At 39.8% G+C, this 23,892-nt stretch overlaps 1 protein-coding gene across 3 annotated transcripts; it reads left to right on the plus strand.

The window, feature by feature from the left end:
• Nucleotides 1-218: 218 nt before the first annotated feature.
• On the plus strand, nt 219-21,716 carry ZFP1 (ZFP1 zinc finger protein). 3 transcript variants are annotated; one of them, XM_043599690.1, is made up of 4 exons: nt 219-371; nt 5,642-5,701; nt 16,678-16,804; nt 18,627-21,716. In XM_043599690.1, exons 2-4 carry the CDS (start codon nt 5,687-5,689, stop codon nt 19,700-19,702), a joined length of 1,218 nt encoding a protein of 405 aa, XP_043455625.1. In that variant the 5' UTR covers nt 219-371; nt 5,642-5,686; the 3' UTR covers nt 19,703-21,716. The 3 variants fall into 3 exon arrangements, with proteins under 3 accessions (XP_043455625.1, XP_043455627.1, XP_043455626.1); XM_043599691.1 differs by lacking the exon at nt 219-371 and adding an exon at nt 739-1,011 and having other exon boundaries at nt 18,627-20,555; XM_043599692.1 differs by lacking the exon at nt 16,678-16,804 and having other exon boundaries at nt 222-371; nt 18,627-20,555.
• Nucleotides 21,717-23,892: the final 2,176 nt, after the last annotated feature.

Consider the following 23,892-nt stretch of genomic DNA (forward strand, 5'->3'; position numbering starts at 1 on the left):
AATCTGGGAAGAGGTGGTTGTAATCCATAACACTTGCTGCGGTAAATGGACAGTCCAGGCCAGGGATTATTTTAGCCTCATGCCACCCGCTAAACTAAATGAAGACTTTCCAGAGAGTCCCTACAGCGGGGCCCCAAAGACTTATGGGAAGTGTAGTCCCGAGGTTGGATGAACCACCCCTCAGAGGACCCTGGGACGGCTAGCAGCCCTTGCATCTGCGCATGTGCAGTGCTGCGAGCGCGCCGGTGGCTGCCCTTCCCCCACCTCCTGCCGCGAGTGGGTGACAGGGCCCCGGTCTCCGCGCATCTCGGCTGACCGGCGCCGTGACCTGGCTTGGCACTGAGCCACAAGTGGAGGCTGTGCCCCTCCAGGTATGAGGGGGGGCTGCCATGCAGCTACGCGAGGGCTGGGGGCCGCGGAGGAGGAGATGAGGGATGGGCTCCTGTCCGCGCAGGGTGGGAGCCCAAACTTCAGCGACTTGCAGACGTCGGTGACCCTCGGGGCGGTGTCCGGGGCCGCCCCGCGCCGTCCTCCGCACGGGGCTGGCGGGGCCCGCCTGGCCGGACGTGCGGGGGCGGGGACGGCGGGGAGGGAGGGCGGCGGCGAGGGCTCGCCTTCCTCCCTTTGTCAGGAGAAGCGCCTCCGACCGGCCGCCAGCGTCTCCTGTCGCGCGGGAGCGAGTCCGGAAGCCCGGGCGGGTGCGCGCGTGACCAGGCCCCGCGGGCGCGGGGCGAGGCCGGGGGCGGGGCCGCACACACCTGGCGGCGCCCGGAAGCCGCGTGCTGAGTGCCCGAGCATCACCTGGTGCAGGGAGGAATGAAAGCCCCAGCAAGTTTCCTGATGCACGCGGCGTACCAGAGGAGACCTCCGACCTCTTTGCGAAAGCCTTTTCGGCTAAGTGTTCCTCTAATCCTCACACCTAGTCTGTGACGTCGCTAGTATCTCAGGTGCAACTGAAGGAAAAACCGGAGGCTCAGATGGGTGGAGTACCCGAGCCTCCCGGTATTTTGTGTAAGTGGCACATGTTTTTTCATTTTCCTTTTGATTTTGTTCCCTGACAGTTTTGCCTTGCAGGCGTTTTGAATTAATTTGTAGTTGAATTTACTGCTCTTCTCTTTTATGGCACTCAGAAGCCTTTTACCACTTTGAGATTACGCAAGTTGATTTATGATTTCCACTGATACTTTAGAATTATTTGCATTAAAAATCTGCCAATACTTTTATTATGATCCGATTAATGGCTGCATTTAATTAGGGAGAATGGACACCTTTATGATGTTGGATCATATTGTAGGCCATCCGAGTGTTCAAGCCCTGTTTTGTTTTGTCTCTCTTAAGTGCACTTTATCATCTTTACAGAAGTTTGTCATTTAAAAAAAAGGTTATTTTTCTTTATCCTTATGTAGTGTATTGTTGAAAATGAAGTCATTTTTCCATCATTTCATATTTTTTCTCTTGTATTTGTTGATATTTTCCACTGTTCTTATTTTGTATATTTGGGATTTCTCCCCCTTTTTGTTTTTGTCTCCTTAATTAGCATAGCTAATGGTTATCTATTATTTAAAAAAATGTTTTTAAGTTTATTTATTTTGAGAGAGACAGAGACAGCATGAGCACGGGAGGGGCAGAGAGAGAGAGAGAAAGAGAAATCCTACACAGGCTCCGCCCTGTCAGCGCAGAGCCAGACACAGGACTTGAACTCACTAACCCACACTAACTGTGAGATCATGACCTGAGCCACAATCAGGTCCCACACCAGGCTTAACCGACTGAGCCACCTGGGTGTCCCTCTATTTTTATTATTAAAGAATAACTCTTTAATATATGTAGCATCTGTAGTAGTGTCTCCTCCATCATTTTTGATAATGGTAATTAATGCCCTCCTTTTTTTTTTTTCCCTTTTGGTCAGTATGGCTAGAGGTTTATCAATATTATTGATCTTTTCAAATAACCAGGTTTTGGTTTTATGGAATTTCTCCATTGTTTTTCTGTTTTGAGGGATTTTTTAAATGTTTATTTGTTTATCTTGAGAGAGACAGAGTATGAGAGTTCATGGTTGGGGCAGGGGAGAGAGAGAATCCCAACAGGCTCCACCCTGTCAGCGCAGAGCCCCAAGTAGGGCTCAAACTCACAAATTGTGAGATCATGACCTGAGCTGAAATCAAGAGTCAGATGCTCAACCTGCTGAACCAGCCAGGTACCGCCCTGTTTTGAGTTTTATGGATTTCTGTGCTTAACTTTATTATTTCCTTCCTTATGCTTGATTTGGGTTTAACTAATTAATTTTTTTATGCTTTCTTAAGGTAGAAACTGCGGTAATTGATTAAAATCTTTCTTTTCTAATACAGTTTAATTCTATAACTGTTTGTAGTTACAGTTAATATAGGTAATAATTTAATGCCATAATACTACTTTAGTTATATCCCTCAAATTTTGGTATGTTGTGCTTTCATTTCTATTCAGTTCTATGGGTTTTTTAAACTTGTGACTTCCTTTTTCAACCCTTGGTTATTTAGAAATTTGTTGTTTAATTTCCAAGTATTTGGAAGGAAGTAATTAACAGATCTCTTTCTAGTAATTGATTTCTAGTTTAAGTCTATTTTCATCAAAGAATACACTTTGTTACAAATTGCATTTCTTTAGAATGAAAGATTTGTTTTGTGGCCAAGAATATGATCTATCTTGGGAATTTTTAATATATAATTTAATGACTGTTGTGCTGCTGGTGGTGGAGTCTTCTATAAATACAAAATGAGGGGCGCCTGGGTGGCTCAGTCGGTTAAGCGTCCGACTGCTGCTCAGGTCGTGATCTCGCGGTCTGTGAGTTCGAGCTCCGTGTCGGGCTCTGTGCTGACAGCTCAGAACCTGGAGCCTGCTTCTGATTCTGTGTCTCCCTCTCTCTCTAACCCTCCCTCCATTCATGCTCTGTCTCTCTCTGTCTCAAAAATAAATAAACGTTAAAAAAAAAATTTCAAAATGAGTCAGGGTGGTTGATAGTGTGGTTCCATTCTTCTATATCCTTACTGGTTTTCTATCTACCTGTTTTGTCACTGAGAAAAGAGTATTGATGTCTCCAACTATAATTGTGAATTTATCTGTTTTTTTTTTCTTTCAGTTCTATCAATTTTTGCTTCTTGTATTTTGAAATGCTTTTGTTAGGTACATATACATTTAGGATTGTTATGCCTTCTGGCCATTTGACACATTCACCAGGTGTTGTTTATCACAGTGACATTATGTAATATCACTGTATTTCTGGTAATATTATTCTGAAGTTTACTTTGATATTAATATAATCACTTTCTTTTGGTTAGTGTTTGCAAGGCATACCTTTTTTTTCATCCCTTTACTTTTGATCTAGCTATGTTTTTATATTTCAAACAAACCGCTTATAAACAGTTAAAAGCAGTTGGCCTTCCTTTTTTTTATCCAGTTTGACAACCTCTATCATTTAATTGGTGTATTTATACCAATTATTAAGATGGTTCAATTATGGGGCCCCTGGGTGGCTCAGTCAGTTGAGCTGCCGACTTCGGCTCAGGTCATGATCTCACAGCTCATGAGTTCGAGCCCAGCATCAGGCTCTGTGTTGACAGCCCGGAGCCTAGATCCTGCTTCAGATCTGGGTCTCCCTCTCTCTCTGCCCGTAACCCACTTGCATTCTGTCTCTCTCAAAAGTAAATAAACATTAAAAAAAAAAAAAAGATGGTTCAATTAAAATCTACCATCTTGCTAGTTTTTTTTTCTACTTGTCCTGGTTGGTCTTCATTCATATTTAACTCTTTTGCCAACTACTTTTGTATTAGTTGGTACTTTTATGATTTCATTTTTTTCCTCCACTATTGGCTTATCATTTATACCCCTTCAAAAATTTTTTGTTGTTGTTGCCCTGGCATTTACAGTACAAATCTGGAGTTAATCACAGTGGACCTTTAAGTAATATTTTACTGCTTTATGTGTAACATAAGATCTTTATAATAATATACTCTCCAATTTCATCATCCCATCTTTTGTACTATCATATGTTGTAGTTTTACATATGCCGTAAGCCCACAAAACTTACGGGCTATTTTTTGACAATCATTTGTCTTTTAGAGTCATTAAAAGTAAGAAGGTTTTCTTTAGAGTCATCTTTATTTTAAGCATTCCCATAGATCTTTATTTCTTGTGTAGATCCAGGTTTTTGTCTGGTATCATATTCCTTCTACCTGAAAAACTACTTTAAATATTTCTTCTAGTACAAGTCTACTGGTAATGAATTCTCTGTTTTTGTTCAAAAGTTTTGATTTCACTTTCATTTTTTGAAGGATGTATTTGCTGGGTATAGAATACTGGGTTGATAGTTACCCCACTTTTTTTTTTTTTTTTTTTTAAGTACTTCAGGGGCACCTGGGTTGCTCAGTTGGTTAAGTGTCTGACTCTTGATTTCGGCTCAGGTTATGGTCGCAGTTTGTGAGCTCGAGTCCTGCATTGGGCTCTCTGCTGACAGTGAAGAGGCTACTTGGAATTCTCTCTGCCCCTTCCCTGCTTGTTCTCTCTCTCTCTCTCAAAATAAAGAAATAAACTTTAAAAAATAAATAAAAAATAGGGGTGCCTCAGTGGCTCAGTCATTTGAGTGGCCAACTCTTGATTTTGGCTCAGGTCGTGATCTCACAGATCTTGAGTTTGAGCCCTGCACTGGGCTGTGCACTGACAGCATGGAGCCTGCTTGGCATTATCTGTCTTCCTCTCTTCCTGTCCCTCCTCTGCTCGTGCTATGACCCACTCTCAAAAATAAATTAAATAAATAAGTAAGTAAGTAAGTAAATAAATAAATAAATACTTTAAAGATGTCACTGCATTGTCTTCTGGCTTGTATAGTTTTTGATGAGAAATTGACTGTGATTCTTTATGTAGTTCCTCTATATAATGTGTCATTTTTCCCTCTGGCTACTTTCCAGACTTTTTATTTAACCTTGGTTTTCAGTGGTTTGAATATGATGTCTTACATATTTGTTTGGTTTGGTATTTGTTCAGTTTAGATAAACTATTTGAGTTTCTTAGAGCTATAGTTTGATATCATTATTTTTTGAAAATCCTCAATCATTATGTCTTCAAATACCTCTTCTGTCCCATTCTTGATTGTCTTTTTGGGATTCCAATGACATGTTTGTTAGGCCATTTGATATTGAACTATAGTCTTTGGATTCTCTATTTAATTTTTCATTCTACTTTGTTTTTATGTTTCATTTTGGGTAATTTCTTGCTTTCTTTTCCATTTGATTTTTTCTTGCAGTTTTCATCTTTTCTGAAATTTCCCATTTATTTATGTTGTCCACCTTTTCCATTAAAGCTTCTAAAATATGAATCATAGTTATTTTAAATTCCCTGTCTGATAATCATCAGTTGAAGTTTGTGTTGATTGCTTTGTCTCTTGATAGTGGGTTGTCTTAGTTTGGCCTTTTCTGGTGTCTCGTAATGTTTCATTGAAGGTAAGGGTTGCCACCATAATTGTTTAGGTCCCTTCTGAAGAGGGCAAGGGACCCTCCCAGTAGGTGGTGTTTTCCCAAATGATGTGTAAGGATTTGTAAATAAGTCATTATAGGAGTTCGAAAGCAGGTCACATCATTAATAACAGTATCTTCCTTTTTCTGTCTTTCAGTTCGGCCTTCATAGTTCTCAGCCTTTACCCCAAAACTACAAAAAAATGAACAAATCCCAGGTGAGTTGATTGTTTTTCCCTATTTTGTTTTTTCAGTGCATTTGAGGAAGTTTATAAGGACCCAGAAATGAAATATAAAGGCAGAGATGAGCAAAACTTAAGGAAAATGTAGTAAGAATAATTGATCAATACCAGCAGCCAAAAAGCAAACCAAGTTAATTGTCTTGAATTGATTATGAGTGGCATCTCCTTCGTTCTCTGATATCAGGTCTGAGTAAATTTTATGGACCTTCATATAGATGGTGTTTTGGACAACATCCCCAGAAACCATGGGTTTATCAGTTTGTCTCTGGTTATTTTGTATAGCATTCTTCACTGCAAATGCAGGATTTTGTGTGTATCTTATTTTTTCAGTCAAATTAGCAGGATGCCAAAAAACTCAGTAAATATCTGTGTGTGTCTTTACATTCTCCCCCCAGACCTCCACAATACCGTTACTTTCATGAGTAGCTTTCATGAGTAGCTTTACTGTCATTACTTTCATGAGTAGCTTTCTTTTTTATTTACTTTTTATTATTTTTTTAAATTATTTTTTAATCTTTATTTGTTTTTGAGAAAGAGAGAGACAGCATGTGAGCAGGGGAGGAGCCGAGAGAGAGGGAGACAAAGAATCCGAAGCAGGCTCCAGGCTCCGAGCTGTCAGCACAGAGCCTGACACCGGCTCAAACTCACGAACTGTGAGATCATGACCTGAGCCGAAGTCACTCAACTGACTGGGCCACCCAAGCGCCCCAGACTTTTTATTATTTTTTTAATGTTTGTTTATTTTTGAGAGAGAGAGAGTGTGCGTGCGTGCCCGTGCATACGAGCTGGGAAGAGACAGAGAGAGGAAGACATAGGATCCGAAGCAGGATCTGCACTATCAGCACAGAGCCTGATGTGGGACTCGAACTTACAAACTGTGAGATCATGACCTGAGCTGAAGTCAGACGCTTAACCAACTGAGTCACCCAGACTCCCCACTTGAGTAGCTTTTCAGAGTTTGTATGTACATATTTACATGAGTACAAATACAGGTTATTATAGGAAGCATATTAATCATGCTGATTTGTTTATATGTGTTTTGTTTTTAATTAATAGACTTCATTTTTTAGAGCAGTTTGAGTTTACAGAAGATGTGAGTGAAAAGTACAGGGTTTTTGGGTATTCCTTCATTCCTTCCACACACACAGCTTACCCTGTTATTAACATCTTGCATTAATGTGGTACACCTGCCACTGTTCATGAGCCAATATGAACACTTTAAAATCTATAGCTTACATTAGGTTTTATTCTTGGTGTTGTATGTTCTGTGGATTTTGACAAATACATAATGGCACGTACCCGCCATTAAAGTTTCATACAGTATAGTTTCCTGCTCTAAAAATCCCCTGCCTCATCTATTCATCCTTCCCGCCCCACCCCCTCAGCACCCCCCTCCCTGAGCCCCTGGAAATCGGTGATCATTTTAACTGTTTGCATAGGTTTGCCTTTTCCAGAATGTCATATAGCTGGAGTCATACAGTGTGTAACCATTAGTTTTTTTCACTTAGAAATATGCATTTGAGGTTCTTATATATCATTTCATGGCTTGATAGCTCATCTCTTTTTACCATTGAATAATACTGTTGTGTGGATGTGCCACCATTTATTTATCCACTCACCTATTGAATGGCTGCTTCCGAGTTTTGACAATTATGGATAAAGCTGCTACAAACATTCACGTGCAGGGTTTTGTGTGCAGATAAAATCACTTATTTAGGTAGGTACTAAGGAGCGTAACTGCTAGGTCGTATGGTAGGAGTAGGTTTGGTTTTGTGAGACACTGCCAAAATGTCTTTCAAGGTGGCTGTGCCATGTGGCCCCCGCACGGGCAGTGAGTGAGAGTTCTGCTGCTCCACATCCTTGCCAGCATTTGGTGCTGTCGGTGTGGTGGATTCTGGCCATTCTCATAGGTGTGCAGCAGTATTTCATTGTAATTTATAGTTCCTTAATGACACGATGTTGAGTATCTTTTCATATGTTTATTTTCCATCTCTGTATTTTCACTGATGAGGTGTGTAGTAAGGTCTTTAACCCATTTTTAAATCAGGTTGTTTTCATATTGTTGATTTTTTAGAATTCTTATATATATTTTGGATACCAATCCTTTATCAGGTATGTGTTTTGCAAAGATTTTCTCCCCATCTGTGCCTTGTCTTTTCATTCTCTCAATTTTGTATTTTTATCACTCAGTAACATATCTGAAGTCTTTCCATAAAAAAACTTAGAGTTTCCTTATTATTTTATTTTATAATGAAACACATATACAGAGAGTATATAAAGCATTGTAATACTTTTATGTGCATCATAACAATATGTATAACAAATGTGTGTGCATTAAAGAATAATGAGAAAATGGGCACCCATGTACCTTACCCAAGTTAAGAACTAGAACATTCTCGGGGCACCTGGGTGGCTCAGTCGTTAAGCGTCTCACTTTGGCTCAGGTCATGATCTCGTGGTTCGTGAGTTCAAGCCCTGCATCAGGCTCTGTACTAACAGCTCAGAGCCTGGAGCCTACTTTGGATTCTGTGTCTCCCTCTCTCTCTGCCCTCTACTGCTCACATTGTCTGTCTGTGTCTCAAAACTAAATAAACATTAAAAAAAAATTAGAACATTCTCTGTTCTTGATGATATGTTCTCCCTTGAATCATCCTAGTAGGTATCCTCTATCTTGACATTTTTGTCAATTACTCCCCTGCTTTTTTTTTTTTTAATTTTTTTAAAATGTTTTTTTATTCATTTTTGAGAGAGTGTGAGTGGGGGAGGGGCAGAGAGAGAGGGAGACACAGAATCAGAAGCAGGCCCCAGGTTCTGAGCTGTCACAGAGCCTGATGTGGGGCTCGAACCTACAGACCGTAAGATCATGACCTGAGCCAAAGTCAGATGTTCAACCAACTGAGCCACCCAGGCGCCCCTCTTTCTTTTTTTTTTTTTTTTTGTTTAAGTTTATTTATTTTGAGAGAGAGCAAGCAGGGGAGGGGCAGAGAGAGAGAGACTCTGTGCTGATAGCACAGAGACTGATGTGGGGCTCGATCCCACAAACTGAGATTGTGACCTGAGCCAAAATTAACAGTCGGATGCTTAACTGACTGAGCCACCTAGGTGCCCCTCCCCTGCTTTTCTTAAAGATTTTACCACTTATCTACATATATGCCTCATCAACATGAAATTTAGTTTTGAGAAACTGTAACTGGAGTTTATATTGCCTTGTGTTGCATAATTTTCTTTCTGATTGGTGGAGTTCTTTTTTCTTTTGCTTCCAGACCCTAAGATTGAAGATGTCCTTATATGCACCCATGTTCCCTTTTGTCAAGACTTGGGTTTTGTTCTGTTTTAATTGCTGTTTATTTTAAAGTTTTATTAGCCAGTATTAACCAAAGAGAGATGAAACCACACATGCATTATTGGCGATAGTCGAAAATGATACAGCCTTACTGGGGAAGCAGTGTGTCAAAAGTTATCCAATAAGCATAAGTCTGGTTGTGTCCTGCAATTTTGCTGGTATTGGATAAAGGTTTCTAGGAGAAGATGAGCTGAATACAGTCTCTGAGTCAGTCTGGCTTCAGCTTTTCTGAGAATTTCCAAAAATTCCATTTGGAGAAGTCATTGGCAAGGTCATGAGAAACATAGGAAAACATAGGGCTCACATGGTTGGGCTATCTGGCAGGGTCAAAGCGTGAATCGGGTATTGAATGTCTGGTAGAAAGAGAATTAAACCAGGTGGTTGCCTGTATTCGCTGCTTCTTAGCCTAGTGGTAACTGCCAACTCTCAGGAGTCCATCAAAGCAGGACGCTTGTGTAAGGGGGAGTGTCGTCTGATGCAGGGTAGCCTGGTGTGGAAGGTAGAAGTAGGAGATGTCACCAGCACACGTTGAAAACAAGTCAGACTGAGTGCAAATAAGAAACTGGGCCAGGCTCACCCAGGCATTCTGCCCTCGGGTTAAAAAGGTGGTACAGTGGCCGTAGGCTTTTTGTGTATGACGGGCCTCAAAATGCCTGCTTTTGAGTTGCACTGTTCCCATGTACGACCAGCAGTTTGGTATCAGTAGACATCCCTGCCACCCTGCAGTCTCTTTCAGACTCCTGGGGATTTCCTTCAGCTCTGGTATCGATCTTTTGTTTGCCTCTTCCCAAGTCTTTGTCTTTTTGGGGGTTACTGTTGTTTTCATTGGTGTACATTTTTTAGTATCTTCTTAAGAAAGGGTATGGGAGAACATTTTTTTAGGCTTTACGTTTCTGAAAATATCTTCATTCCATTGTGATACTTGCTTGATGGATAGTATCAATGTGGATTTGTCCATCCGTTGCTCTGGTTCTGTCAGTTTTTGCTTAATGTAATTTGAAGCTGTGTTGAGCACATGCACATTTATGATCGTTCTGTCTTCCTGACGGACTTACCCTTCTGTCATTTTGGAATACTCCTCTTTATCTCTGGCAATATAAATATAGCCACATCTCCCTTTTTATGATGAGGTGGTGTATTTTTTAAGTGGCTTCTGTAGGGATTATAGCTTATATACTAATCACCTTGAATTAATGTTATACCACCTCAATATGGTCCAAGAACAGTGTACAGTATATTGCGGTGAATTCTTGCAGCTTTTCTTTGTCTCTATACGCCTTTTGACCTTTGTTTTGAAAAATGTTTTTCCTGGGGATAGAATTCTAGGGCTTCTTTTTTCCGTAAGTATGTTAAAGATGACGTTCTGTTTTTATCTCACTTCTGTGGTTTCTGTTAAGAAATGAATCTTCACTTTTATTGTTTTTCCCTGAAGGAAAGGAATCTTTTTCTTTTGGCCACTTGCAAGATACTCTGTTTTCTGGCGCTCACCAGTTCGAGTGTGATGTGTTTAGGTATAATTGTCTTTACATTTATTCTGCTTGGGCTTTATTAAGTTTCTTAGATTTGTGGTTGATGCTATTTACCATATTGGGGAAAATTCTTAGCTATTATATCTCAAATATTGCTTCTGTCCCATTTTTTTTCTCCACTTGTGAGACTACACATTATATATTTTTGTTTTTAGCATTTTAAGCAATAGTATATTAGACTTTTGGGCCATACTTCACATTTCTTCTGTTTTGACTTTTCCCCCATTTTTTTCTATCTGCTTTAGTTTGATATTTTCTTATTGGCCTGCCTTCGAGTGCACACTTCTTCTGCTGAATCTAATCTGCTATTAAGTCTATACAGTGTGTTTTAAATTTTAGTTGAAAACGATTTTTGCAGTTCTGTAATGTCCATATGCTTCCCTTTTGTAGATTCCAGTTCTTTGTTGAAATATTCCCATATTTCATCTACATTATCCATCTTTTTCTCTGTATTTTTTTTTCCTCTTACGTAAACTCAGAACCCCAAGATCAAGAGTTACACTCTAATGACCGAGCCAGCCAGGCACCCCTCTCTGTATTCTTTAACATATTACTTTACAGTTAATCTGAAGTCTTGTGTACTAACTCTAACCTACGGATTATCTCTACATATGCTTTTGACTGTTGATCTCTTGTCTATTGTTTTATTGTGCTATTTTGGTTTTTCACATGTCTAGTAATTTTTGTTTGTATGGTAGACGTGTATGACACACACTTCCGCTCTGAAGAATGTTGTTTTGTTTTGCCAATAATTTAACTGTCTGGCAGAACAAAATTGTTGCCCTCTACTAATTCTCCTAGAGGCTTTCCCTCCTACTTGCACATATTAGGAACCACCCAAAGATCTGAGGTGAATTTTTATGCAGAATTTTGACCCCCTTCTCTATGCCTTCTTTACCTTCATTACTTTGCCCCCAAATCTCAGTTGCTTTGCAGACCCAAATGCTAATTTTTATTTTTTCAATGTAGCAACGGTGCCACTTGCTGCTTCAGTTCTATTTCTCTGTGGTACTGTTAAAAATTACCTTTAGGGACATTTATGCTGTATATAGAATTCAAGATTGATATATTCTTTTCTTTCAGCATTTTTATCATCATTGGTAATGTGGGCCTCCCGTCATGTTCACTGTTCTTTCAATAATTGTAGCCGTGCAGTGGTTGCTAATACCTGCAAGTTGTTATATGTATTTATCCAGCTTTTATTGTTGTTTTCCTTTCTCAGAATTTTGAAGTGATCGCTTTTTAGTGTTGTAGTCATGAAGTACAAAGGCCTTTCTACTTATCAGAACGTGACCTTTTAGTTGTCTCCTGAAACTTGTAGAATTTACTCTTTGTATCCACTGTTTTCATTTTTTTTCTGATGATTTGTGTTTTAATTCATGTTTGCATGACAGTTCCTAAGATAGTTCTTCTCACCTTTTTTTGGTTTGATTTTGTGAAGTGTGAAAATGCAGAGAAATACAAATGAAAATGGATTAGGCTGAGCTATATGAAATAGCAATGTTTGTATGTACAACAGTTGCCTGTCAGCAATTTCAGTATGGTCCAGCCTAATTATTGTCAACCTATTACAGTATCCAAGTCAAGACTGAACATCTTGGCTTATTTGCTTCCATACACTATGTGTATTGAAGGTTGTTATGTTACACAATTCACACATGAATTCTGTCTCTTACGCTTTCTCACCATCATGGTTCTGACCTCCCTTAGCAGGCTCCCACTCCTGGCATTAAGTCACCTTATTCAATGCTAAAATCCTTTTGACCATTAAAGATTGTTTCCTCACTTTAGAGGTGGCCAATAATAATGTAAGTTTTGTGCAGGTCTGTCCACTTCTTTTCATATTTTTTACACATTAAATAGAATTGACAGAATTTGGGGTCATGATTTATACATATTCTTGGAATTGTTTTCACTAATTTTTTTAATGAATTATTAATGTTCCTGTGCTAGCTTTTCTGTACCTTTTATTTTAAGGCTTTGTTATTTAAGTTTGTGTCTTTTTTTTTTTTTTGAAGACTTGTCTGAAGCCTTTTTTTTTTTTTTAAAGACTTGTCTTGACCTTTTATTAAATGTTTATTCTATTTTATTTTATTACTGGTTTTCTTCTCCTTGTCACTTTGAGCATTTTTCTTCCTCTACTGGTGTGTCAAAATATATTTTTATATTTCTTTTAAAGGTTTAACTTACTCTTTTTTAGCTTGTATTTTAAACAAAACTTAAAAAGCTAATCACGATTTATATTTTCCTTCCAAACACAATACTTTCTCTGTGTCACAACTCCCAGGTTTCTGGCATCCAAAAATTAGTTTCAGCTAATTATTTAATATCTCCTTCCCACATCCCATATATACGTTTTTTAATAACGTATTTTGCTGACTTATTTGCTCCCTGATGCTTTTTACGTCCAACTGATTCTTGCTATGTTTGTCTTCTTTATATTCACATCGTTTTACAGCAGTAAAAAAAAGCTAGCACTTATGTGACATTTACTATGCAGTAGTTGTCATTTTAGATCAGGCTGCTAAACTATGTCCATGAGCCAGATGGCATTCTGCCTTCCTTTTATATGGCTCACAGCTAAGAGTGGTTTTTACATTTTTTTAATGGCTATGAAAAAAATCAAAAGAATAGTATTTCACGATGTGAGAATTCTATGAATTTCACATTTCATTGTCCGGGAATCAGGCGTTTTTGGAACATAGCCATGCCTATTTGTTTGCGTGTTTCCTGTGCCTGCTTTCACGGTGCAGTGGCAGACTTGATTGGTTGTAGTTGAGACTACGCGTGGCCTGCGGAATCTAAAATATTTACTACTTGGCCTGTTGTAGAAAGTTTGCCAACTCATATTCTAGCATTTTCAGTACTTTGAAGATACTCTGTTGTTCAATGGCTTACATTGTTTCTGTTGAAAAATCAGCTAGCAGTTTTATGTGCCCTATTAGGCGGTGCCTCCTTTTTCTTTTGGGATTTTTAACAGTTTTGTGATGATGTACATAATGTGATTGTATTTGTTCTTCTTGGGGTTAATGCTCTTCTGTGGTCTGAGGAGAGTTGTTTTGGAAAATCCTAAAAAATCTAACATCTAGAGGGGAGAGTGGAAGGAATAAGACACTTTTAACAAAAGAAAGCAAAATGATTGCCACAAGAGATACAAACAAAATACTCCAGGGTTTAAAACTGAGTAGGAACTCACAATAAGGAAGGATCACGTCTAAGTGTGATGTAAGATGTGATCTTACTGGGAAGACCTTTGCTTAGGAAAGCCATGGGAAAGAGGGATGGAAAAGAAATTTGGTGTTGAACGCTGGGCCAGTGGTTAGTTTATCAGTTTTCAGGAGGTAATGAATAACCACGTCTAATCAAGGTAAAAATTAAAAAAAATACATTTTTGACTTATATTTTCATATTACAATGGGTTAATCAGGATGTAACCATCGTAAGTCAAGGAGGATCTAATAGTTTGAAGAGTTGAGGAAGGGGTATTAAAAAATGGTCTGTTTAAATGTCAAATACGCTAGCTCTACCTCTATTCATGACCATAGGCTTTCTAGCCAGAATACCACATTCCTTCCAGATGGAAACTATATACTGTTTTGGCAAAAGTTTTTGAAGTTGGTCATGCTTGACATCCCTTTTAATGCTATGGTATCAGAACTGTGTTTCATCAACAAGTTTTTGAGTGTTTTGTTTGTATGGAGTATGGAAAATAAGGAGAAGAAATACAGAAAATTTTCATATTTGATGGTAGAGTCATTTCTAAATTATTATAACTTGAGTCCAAGTAATGTGCCACAGGTTTATCCCCGTTGGTCTGGCAGCCATACAAAAGTTCTTATTGCATCTATCATCTGGCCCAGTGGATATAGATAAATAAATCCATGTAGTCGTCATTCAGGCCAAGAAATAGAAAATAGCCAGGATTCTTGAAGCTCTTGTGAAATCCTCACTATGTAGCTGGAACTAGTTCATTTTTATTGCTTTATAAGACTCAATTATTTTAGTATACCATAAGAAATCCATCTATTGATGAGCATTTGTTTTTCTGGCTCTGGGGTCCTATGTAAAATTTAACTGTGAACATTCTTTTTTATTGATTTTTAATTTTTTTTTAACTTTTTTCTTTTTGAGAGGCAGAGAGAGAGCATGAGTCGGGGAGGGGCAGAGGGAGACACAGAATCAGAAGCAGGTTCCAGGCTCCAAGCTGTCAGCACAGAGCCTGACGTGGGGCTTGAACCACAAACTGTGAGATCATGACCTGAGTGGAAGTCAGACGCTTAGCCGGCTGAGCCACCCAGGCACCCCTGATTTTTAATTTTTTATGGAGATAGAATGACATATAGCATTATTAGTTTCATGTGTACCACGTTATTTGATATTTCTATATATTGCTAAATGATCAGAATAAGTCTGGTAAACATCCATCACCATATATATTATAATTTTTTTTTTTTACTGTAATGAGAACTTTTAAGATCTGTTCTCTTAGCAGCTTTCAAATATGAAATACGGTATTGTTAATTGTGATTACCACACTGTACATTACATCCCTATGTTGTATTTATTTTAAAACTGGATGTTTATACCTTTTGATTCCTTTTACCCCATTTAGCTCATTCCCCACCCTGACAACCAATCTGTTCTTTGTATGCATGAACTTGGTTGTTTTGGTTTTTGTGTTTTATTTTAGATTCCACATAGAGGTGAGATGATACAGTATCTGTCTACTGCACTTAGCATGATGTCCTCAAAATCCATTCATGTTGTCACAAGTGGCCAGATTTTCTCTTTTATGGCTAAGAAATACTCCGTTGTGTATATATGCCACATATTCTTTATCTGTTTGTCTATTATCGGATGCTTAAGTTTCCCTATCTTGGCTATTGTAAATAATGCTGTAGTGAATGTGGGTGTGGATATATCTTTTCAAGTTAGTGTTTTTATTTTCTGTGGATAAATACCCAGAAGTGAAATTGTTGGATCATGTGATAGTTCTATCTTTTGAGGAACCTTCATAGTGTGTTCCTAAGTGGCTGTATCAGTTTCCCTTTCCACCAGCAGTGCACCAGCGTTCGCTCCATATCCTCACCAACATTTGTGATCTCTTGTGAGGTATTATCTCATTGTGATTTTGATTGGCATTTCTCTAGTGATGTGCTGAGCATCTTCTCTTGAATCCATTGGCCATATGTAGGTCTTCTTAGGAAAAATGTCTGTTCAGATATTCTGCCCATTTATTAATTGGATTGTTTTATCAGATGATTTGCAAATATTTTATCCATTTAGTTGGATGCCTTTTCATTCTGTTGGTGGTTTCCATTCTGTGCAGGTGCTTTTTGGTTTGATATAGTTCCATTTGTTTATTTTTGCTTTTGCACCATTGGTATGGCTTGGATATGGTAGAGAGATCTCTACTTACGTCTGACATTTTGCCTTGTAATTGGAAGTTCGTCTGCTGCCTTTAAATATTTAAAGGTTTAGGGGCCCCTGGGTGACTCAGTCGGTTAAGCGTCCAACTTCGGCTCAGGTCACGATCTCACAGTCCGTGGGTTTGAGCCCCGCGTCGGGCTCTGTGCTGACAGCTCAGAGCCTGGAGCCTGTTTCAGATTCTGTGTCTCCCTCTCTCTCTGCCCCTCCCCTATTCATGCTCTGTCTTTCTCTGTCTCAAAAATAAATAAACGTTACAAAATTTTTTTTAAATAAATATTTAAAGGTTTAATTAACTCTTTAAACTTGATACCCCCCAACATAATATCTGAGTATCATCTTTGTACAGATAACTTTAAATACTGTGTATTTGTTTACCTATTTATCTTCCTCTACATATTTTCAGAGGAGAAACAGTATTTTATTAATCTTAGATACCTGTTGTATATGGCAAGTGCCAGAGATCTAGGGGATCTACATAAATGTTTTATTTATAAACCTATTTTTTGGAAACATGAGAAAACAGTGAAGATGTCAGTTGGCGTCCTGTGTAAATTTTACAAGGTAAGAATAAGTTTTCACATATCCTTCCTACATTGCCAAATGCCGATCATTTCAGAATGAATAGCCATCTGAGTAATATGCCATTTCAGGGATCGGTTTCATTCACCGATGTGACTGTGGACTTCACTCAGGAGGAATGGGAGCAACTGGACCCCTCACAGCGGATCCTTTACATGGACGTGATGCTGGAGAATTACAGCAATTTACTCTCAGTGGGTAAGCACAGCTTCTAGTGCAGCTGCGTGTTGGCCTAGCATTTATGTCCTTGCTCAGTTACCCAAAATTCTGAGCTTCTGAATTACTACCATGTGGTTGTGGGCTGCAGCTTCAGGTGTTAAAGCCGAGAGACAGTGGAGACGCTGAAGTTCTACCTTCTTTATTTGGGGGATTTCTGAAGTCTAAGCAGATAGGAGCTGTGTTCCATTATGAAGTTCTCTGATATTATCGAGTCAGATGTGATTTTCAAGTTGGAACAACAACAAGAGGTGTAGATAGCATAGTAAGAATGGTCAGGTCAGAACTTTCTGGGGAAGATGTCAAAAGAGAGGAGGAGCATCAGAAGCCAATCCACGCAATATCCTAGGGATTATGAATGGGTTGAACTATTTTCAAATATTTTTTAAGAATCAATTTTTCAGGGGCGCCTGGGTGGCGCAGTCGGTTAAGCGTCCGACTTCAACCAGGTCACGATCTCGCAGTCCGTGAGTTCGAGCCCCGCGTCGGGCTCTGGGCTGATGGCTCAGAGCCTGGAGCCTGTTTCCGATTCTGTGTCTCCCTCTCTCTCTGCCCCTCCCCCATTCATGCTCTGTCTCTCTCTGTCCCAAAAAAATAAATAAACATTGAAAAAAAAAAATTAAAAAAAAAAAAAAAAGAATCAATTTTTCAGATTCTTAAACCTTTAAAGATGGTCAATACCAGATGATTCCTCAGATATCAAAATCCTACCTCCAGCTATCAGTCTGTCTCTGCTTAACATTTTTTGTTGAACTTTTATATTTTTCTCTCACACTTGACCCTTGACATTTACCTAACCTGTCTTAAACCTTTGTGATTAGCTGCTCTTTCATTCGTATTCCCAGTTTGCCAGAATGGTGACTTTGATATTTTAGGTGATGGAATTGGTGTAATAGATTCTTCTTTAGTCTAAGAGTGATGCATTGTCCTAGACACAAATGGCAGCAAGATCACCAGAGTCAGGAATGTCAAGGCTGGGTCAGTCTGATCCTTAAGATTCCTTCCGGTAACAGCAGCACCAAGACCTGTTTAGAGAAGAAATCGAACACATGAGAAGGAAAAAAATAAGGTGTTTCAATGGAAAAAAGTAAAACACATGATTCTGTCGCAAGGATCTTGAACCCTTGGATTTATTTTCCATTTCCTTCAGACTATGGGTTCTGGATCTTGTCATCCATTTGCAAAAGTTGTACATGAGAGATTTGGATCTTGGCAGGAGGATTATGTCTGCAGACCGGTGAGCAGCATTGCTGTTAGCAAGGTGTGTGGCTTGCAAGAGCAGAGGAGAAAAAAACGGGGAGAGAGACTAGGAGTGTGGAGAGGAAGTGCCCGTCTGACCACAGCAATTCAGAGCCTAAGTGGCAGTTGCTAAACTCAGATCTGCCCAGGCTGCTTGCCGTTCCCTTCGCATCTTCGTCCACTTGCTCTCTTGGTCTGTGCTGACTGTTCCGTGTCCCTGAGGACACGCTGAACCTCCTGCATCCCTCGACTTGTCAGCTTGCCTACATCATTTGTGCCCTGTCTGCTGCCCTTTGTTTTTATTTCACTTTACCTTTAAAAGGTCGTTCTGTAATCTGGCAGTGCTACTCGAGTCCATTGTCAGCTTCCATTCTTTTTTTGCCACAGGCTTTTTTGGTCTTTGCAAGCTTAAGAACTAGGCAAAATTTGCAATGGAGACTTTTTAATCCTGGAAGCCCGGATCCCACACACAGAGACAGCCCTACGATGGAACACTGGTGGAGACTTCACATTCTCTAACATGGCAGGAAGGGGCTGACAGCGTGTCTCGTGTGCTCTTTCCTAGAGGTGTGGAAAGCTGACGACCAGATGGAGCGGGACCCCAGCAACCCAGATGAGCAGGCGAGACCATTTATCATTTTTAAGAACCAAACCCCAATTGAGGAAAGAGGTAATCTCTTTGAAAAAACATTTAATCTGAGCACAGATTTTGTTTCCTTAAGGCAAGTACCCTATAAATACGACTTATACGAAAAAACCTTGAAGTCTAATTCAGACTTACTTAATGGTAATAGAAGCTATATAAGAAAGAGAGCTGATGAGTGTAATGGATTTGGAAAAGCACTCCTCTATCTGAAGCAAGAGAAAACCCATCATGGGTTGGAATACTCTGACTATAATAAAAGTGGGAAAGTCTTTAAAGAAGCCATTTTTAAACATCAGAAAATACGAAATTTGGTACAACCTTTTATTTGTAATTACTGTGACAAGGCTTTCTCCTTTAAGTCACTCCTCATTAGTCACAAGAGAATACACACCGGAGAAAAACCTTATGAATGTAACGTGTGTAAGAAAACCTTCTCCCATAAGGCAAACCTCATTAAACATCAAAGAATTCATACGGGGGAGAAACCCTTTGAATGTATTGAATGCGGAAAAGCTTTCACCCACCAGTCAAACCTCATCGTTCACCAGAGAGCACATATGGAGAAGAAGCCCTATGGGTGCAGTGACTGTGGCAAGACATTTGCCCAGAAGTTCGAACTTACTACCCACCAGAGAATTCATACAGGAGAACGACCCTATGAGTGTAACGAATGTGCAAAAACCTTCTTCAAAAAGTCCAACCTCATTATACATCAGAAAATTCACACGGGGGAGAAACGCTATGAGTGCAGCGAATGTGGAAAATCCTTTATCCAGAACTCACAACTGATCATACACATGAGAACTCACACGGGAGAGAAACCCTATGAATGTACCGAATGTGGCAAGACATTCAGCCAGAGGTCAACCCTGAGATTACATTTGCGAATCCATACAGGAGAGAAACCATACGAGTGTTCTGAATGTGGGAAGGCCTTCAGCAGGAAGTCCCGACTCAGTGTCCATCAGAGGGTTCACATGGGGGAAAGGCCCTGAGACTGCAGCTAGCTTGTTCTGTGGAAAAACCCGAACCCTTCCAGTGGGGGGCAGACCGCACAAAGGTACTGAAGGAACGCGGAAACGCGGGGCGGGGGGGATACAATCCATCAGATCAAAACACATGTAAAAACAGGATCCCCTAAGAACAGCCTTATACCCAAGGTTAGATACGCTGCCCAGCTAAAGCGTACATCCAGTTGTAAATAGACATGCTTAGTCCTGTTACAGTGAGCTTTTTAAAATCTTGAATTATTCTGGGCAGCAGCATAAAGGATCTGCAGACCATACCCCGGGAGGTGAGTGGCTGTGTATGAGATTATGCCCCAAGACACAAATCTTGTCTTACATCTATGCATGTAAATTTAACACAGTCACTGGGAGTTGGAAATTCTTGTCCTCTGATAGTTAGGACATGAGTAAGATTTTCCATACTAAACACCACGTGTCTTTCAGTACCTTTACAACCCAGTACGCATTCCACATGAACTAGGTCACAGTTTTAGTAGCGTGTAGCGTATGTTTTCTCCTGCTACTTGCCGGCATAGGGAAGTTGGTCGGACCGTCGTTATTCAGCTGCCTCTTCAATAAACAGAAGACAGTGTTGAAGGTTTAACTTGCTTCGGAGGTTGCTAAAAGCATTATTCACATCAATATATAAGTGAGAGATAATTAAGAGGGGATTTAGGGAGTGAAAGACCACTGTGGGCTGTCACTCAGTGTAGGCACCACAGCTGGAGAGAGTGCCCACGTCCCTCGTGCGCCGTTCCTTTGCAGTGGGGTGTTTACATACAGACGCCTGTCTTTTAACATACTGTGTAACCCGTAAACTACTTGTGCTTTTATTTGTGTTCTCCTGTGTAATATTTTATGGATTGTCTTACAAAAAGTAGGATGTGTATGTGGTTCACAAATGTTACATTTCAGAGACTTCAGAGAAAAAAATTAATGTCGTAGTGCTTTTTCAAACGTCCACGTGCACAACCCACTTTAAAAATGCATTTTTGCCACATCCTGTGTAAAGGAGGCATTTTCACTCCCTGGGTTTCACTGTCATCAGCCAAAAGCATTTCCCTTTGGAACCTGAGTAAAAGTTAAGCCTTTCTTTTAAAGGTTCACACACACTTTATAAGTTAGACTTTTCAGTGATCTCTCCATATGTGTTTAACAACCTAAAAAAACTTCTTGCCTGACTCAGAGGTAAAGTATCTTACTATTGACTTCAAATTCCCAAGTTCCTCTCCCTGTCAGTCATGAATCACACACTAGAATTGTCACTGGGAACTGGCCTTTCTTTTTCCTTGTTTTTGAGTATCATTGATGTGCTGTGACCACCCATGAATGTGAGTGACTTTCTGAACAGATTCACAGAACATCTATAGTCCAGTAAGTCTGTCTTTCTCAAATTGTCATCTTGTCTACTACTGGCAAGGAAGCAGGGAAGAAGATTCATCTCACACACTGCTGTTAGAAATGTAAGTTGCGACTCTGTCTCTGAACATGAGGAATATACGTAGCCTTCAGGGTACCTGGGTGGCTCAGTTGGTTAAGCATCGACTCTAGGTTTCTGCTCAGGTCATGATCTCACGGTTCATGAATTCGAGCCCCGCATTGGGCTCCACCCTGACAGCATGGAGCCTGCTTGGGATTCTCTCTCCCTGTCTCTCAGCCCCTTCCCTGCTTGTGCTCGCTCTCTACATAAACATTTAAAAAATATATACATACTCTTTAATCCAGGAGTCACTCCTGGGGATCTATCCCTAAGAAAAAATAAAGTGCCAGTACTTAAGATTATACGTTTATCAATGTATATTGTATTTTTTGATAAGGACTAAAGAAAATGTGAACAACCATCACTAAGAGAATGATTGAATAAACTGCAGCAAAATATGCCATGGCTGGCTGGTGTTCCATGGAAAAGAATGTGTAGGAGCAGATGCCTCCACATCAGATTGGGGGGTGGGGGGAGGTTGTGTGTACACCATGTTTTTAAAATAAAGGTCTAAAAACCTTACATGTATGTATATCTGTGTGTATTTTTATTAATTTATGGACCTGGAGAATAGAATTCTATATCAAGAATATAATTACCATTAAGTCCAATGGAAAATTGCTCATGTATCCCTCGGTCCCTAAGTTAACCCTCATTTATACTAAAACAATACACTAAGTCATCATGCAGCTAAGTAATTAACATTAGTTAACACCATAACACAAGGCAGGTTCTCTTCCTCCATAACAAACAGCTCTGTGCTGTTCTCCAGCTCTAGCTTTCATAGCTGTATGCTGTGTGTGAGGATGTGTTCTCCGTGAAAACCTGTATTTGGCATTCATTGTTCACACAATGAAACCGTTCACACACACACAAAAATAGTAAAGACAGACACTTGGGTGGCTCAGTCAGTTAAGCATCCAACTTAGCTCAGGTCATGATCTCAAAGTCCGTGGGCTCAAGCCCCGTGTCAGGCTCTGTGCTGACAGCTCAGAGCCTGGAGCCTGCTTCCGATTCTGTGTCTCCCTCTTTCTCTGCCCCTCCTCCGCTCTCATTCTTCTTTCAAAAATAAACATTTTAAAAAAGGGGGGGAGAGACCAAGATGCAGGAGGTCCTCTCACGCTGGGAAGTATGTGTTTGAAGGTAGTGGGAGGCCTGTGGGACTGGCCTCAGATCACTTTGCTCAGGACAACAGATGCTGTAATGTTGAAAATCAACTCCGGTTTTGTTTGTGATAAGATCAGCCTAGGGGTGGGGTAAGGACTAGCTGTGCTCAGCTGGTTTGGCTGTACTAGGTGCAGGAACAGCCTCAAGAGTGGGCAAAGGACAGCCAGGCCTAGGCGAGAAAGGGGCAGTTGACGGGCACCCTGCTGCAACAGACTCATCGATAAACAGGCCATCTGGAGGAATAAGTGATCGATAGCAGGTGGAAAAATTTGACCTCAAACATGTTAAGCTGCTGAGAATGATCCATATGGCTCCCCTGTAGCCTCAGGAGGTCAAGTGCTAATAAAAAATACTAGCAACAACAGCTGCCACCAGACCAGTAGTAATAACAGTACTTCTATTAGTGATGATGCTGAGTAGTATTGCTTGCTTATTCTGCTCTTGGCAACATGCTGCTATTTGCTTTATATGCATTAGCTCATTTAATAGTTAACCCATGAGACAAGTTCATTATTATTTAAAATGAAGAAGTAAGTTCAGAGAGGTAAGGAATCTGCTCAAAGTACATGAAGTGGTACAATACTAACTCTACGAATAATATGAAAAGTTAAGTTTACATATTTTAATCTAGAACCACCAAAAAAAAAAAAAAAAATCATGAGAAGAGGTATATCTAAGATGCCAATAGATAAAACAGAAAGCCAAAAGTATTTTTAACCCAAAGAAGGCAAGAAGGAAGAAAGAAGAGAAAGCCTGAAGGGAAAACAGAAAACGAAAAGTAAAATGGTAGACCCAAAGTTCAGCCATTTTAATAAAAGATATTGTCTAATGGATAATAAAAATAAGACCAAGCTACATGCTCAGTAAGAGTCATGTTTTTACGATAACGACAAGGATGGAAAGAGGATGGGAAAAGTATTACATATAACCACTAAACATAAGGTTGGGGTAGAACTGTTAATATCAGATCAAGTAGACTTTAAGACAGTATTGCTAGAGATTAAGGGTAATAATGATAAAGGGTTGATTTAGGAAGACAAACATGTATGTGCCTAATAATGGCGCTTCAAAATGGAGAAAGCGGGGCACCTGGGTGGCTCAGTCACTTAAGCCTCGGACTCTTGATTTGAGCTCAGGTCATGATCTTGAGGTTTGTGGGTTCAAGCCCCGTGACAGCAGGGGTTCTGCTTGGGATCCTTGCTCTCTCTCTCTCTCTGCCCCTTCCCTGCTCACATGTGTTCACTCTCTCAAAATAAGTAAACTTAAAAAAAAGAATGGGCAAAGCAAATATTGACATTTAAAGGAAGAAAAGACAAATCACAAGCACAGTTGAAGATTTTAACACCTCTCAGCAACTGACAGAACTCAACAAAAATTCAATAAAGACCTAGAAAATATGAATAACACTTAACCACTTTGATCTAATTGACTTTGATGGAACACTTTACCAACAGCTACAGAATATACATTCTTTTCAAGTGCATGTAGCGCTTTTACTAAAACAGGCATATGCCTGGCCATTCAACTCTTA

Source organism: Prionailurus bengalensis, chromosome E2 (genome assembly GCF_016509475.1).
Source record: "Prionailurus bengalensis isolate Pbe53 chromosome E2, Fcat_Pben_1.1_paternal_pri, whole genome shotgun sequence".
Classification (NCBI taxonomy): Eukaryota; Metazoa; Chordata; class Mammalia; order Carnivora; family Felidae; genus Prionailurus; species Prionailurus bengalensis.

Coding starts and splice junctions, on each gene's coding strand:
- ZFP1 (XM_043599690.1), top strand. Junction 16,805..18,626: donor CAGCAATTTACTCTCAGTGG/GTAAGCACAGCT, acceptor GCTCTTTCCTAG/AGGTGTGGAAAGCTGACGAC.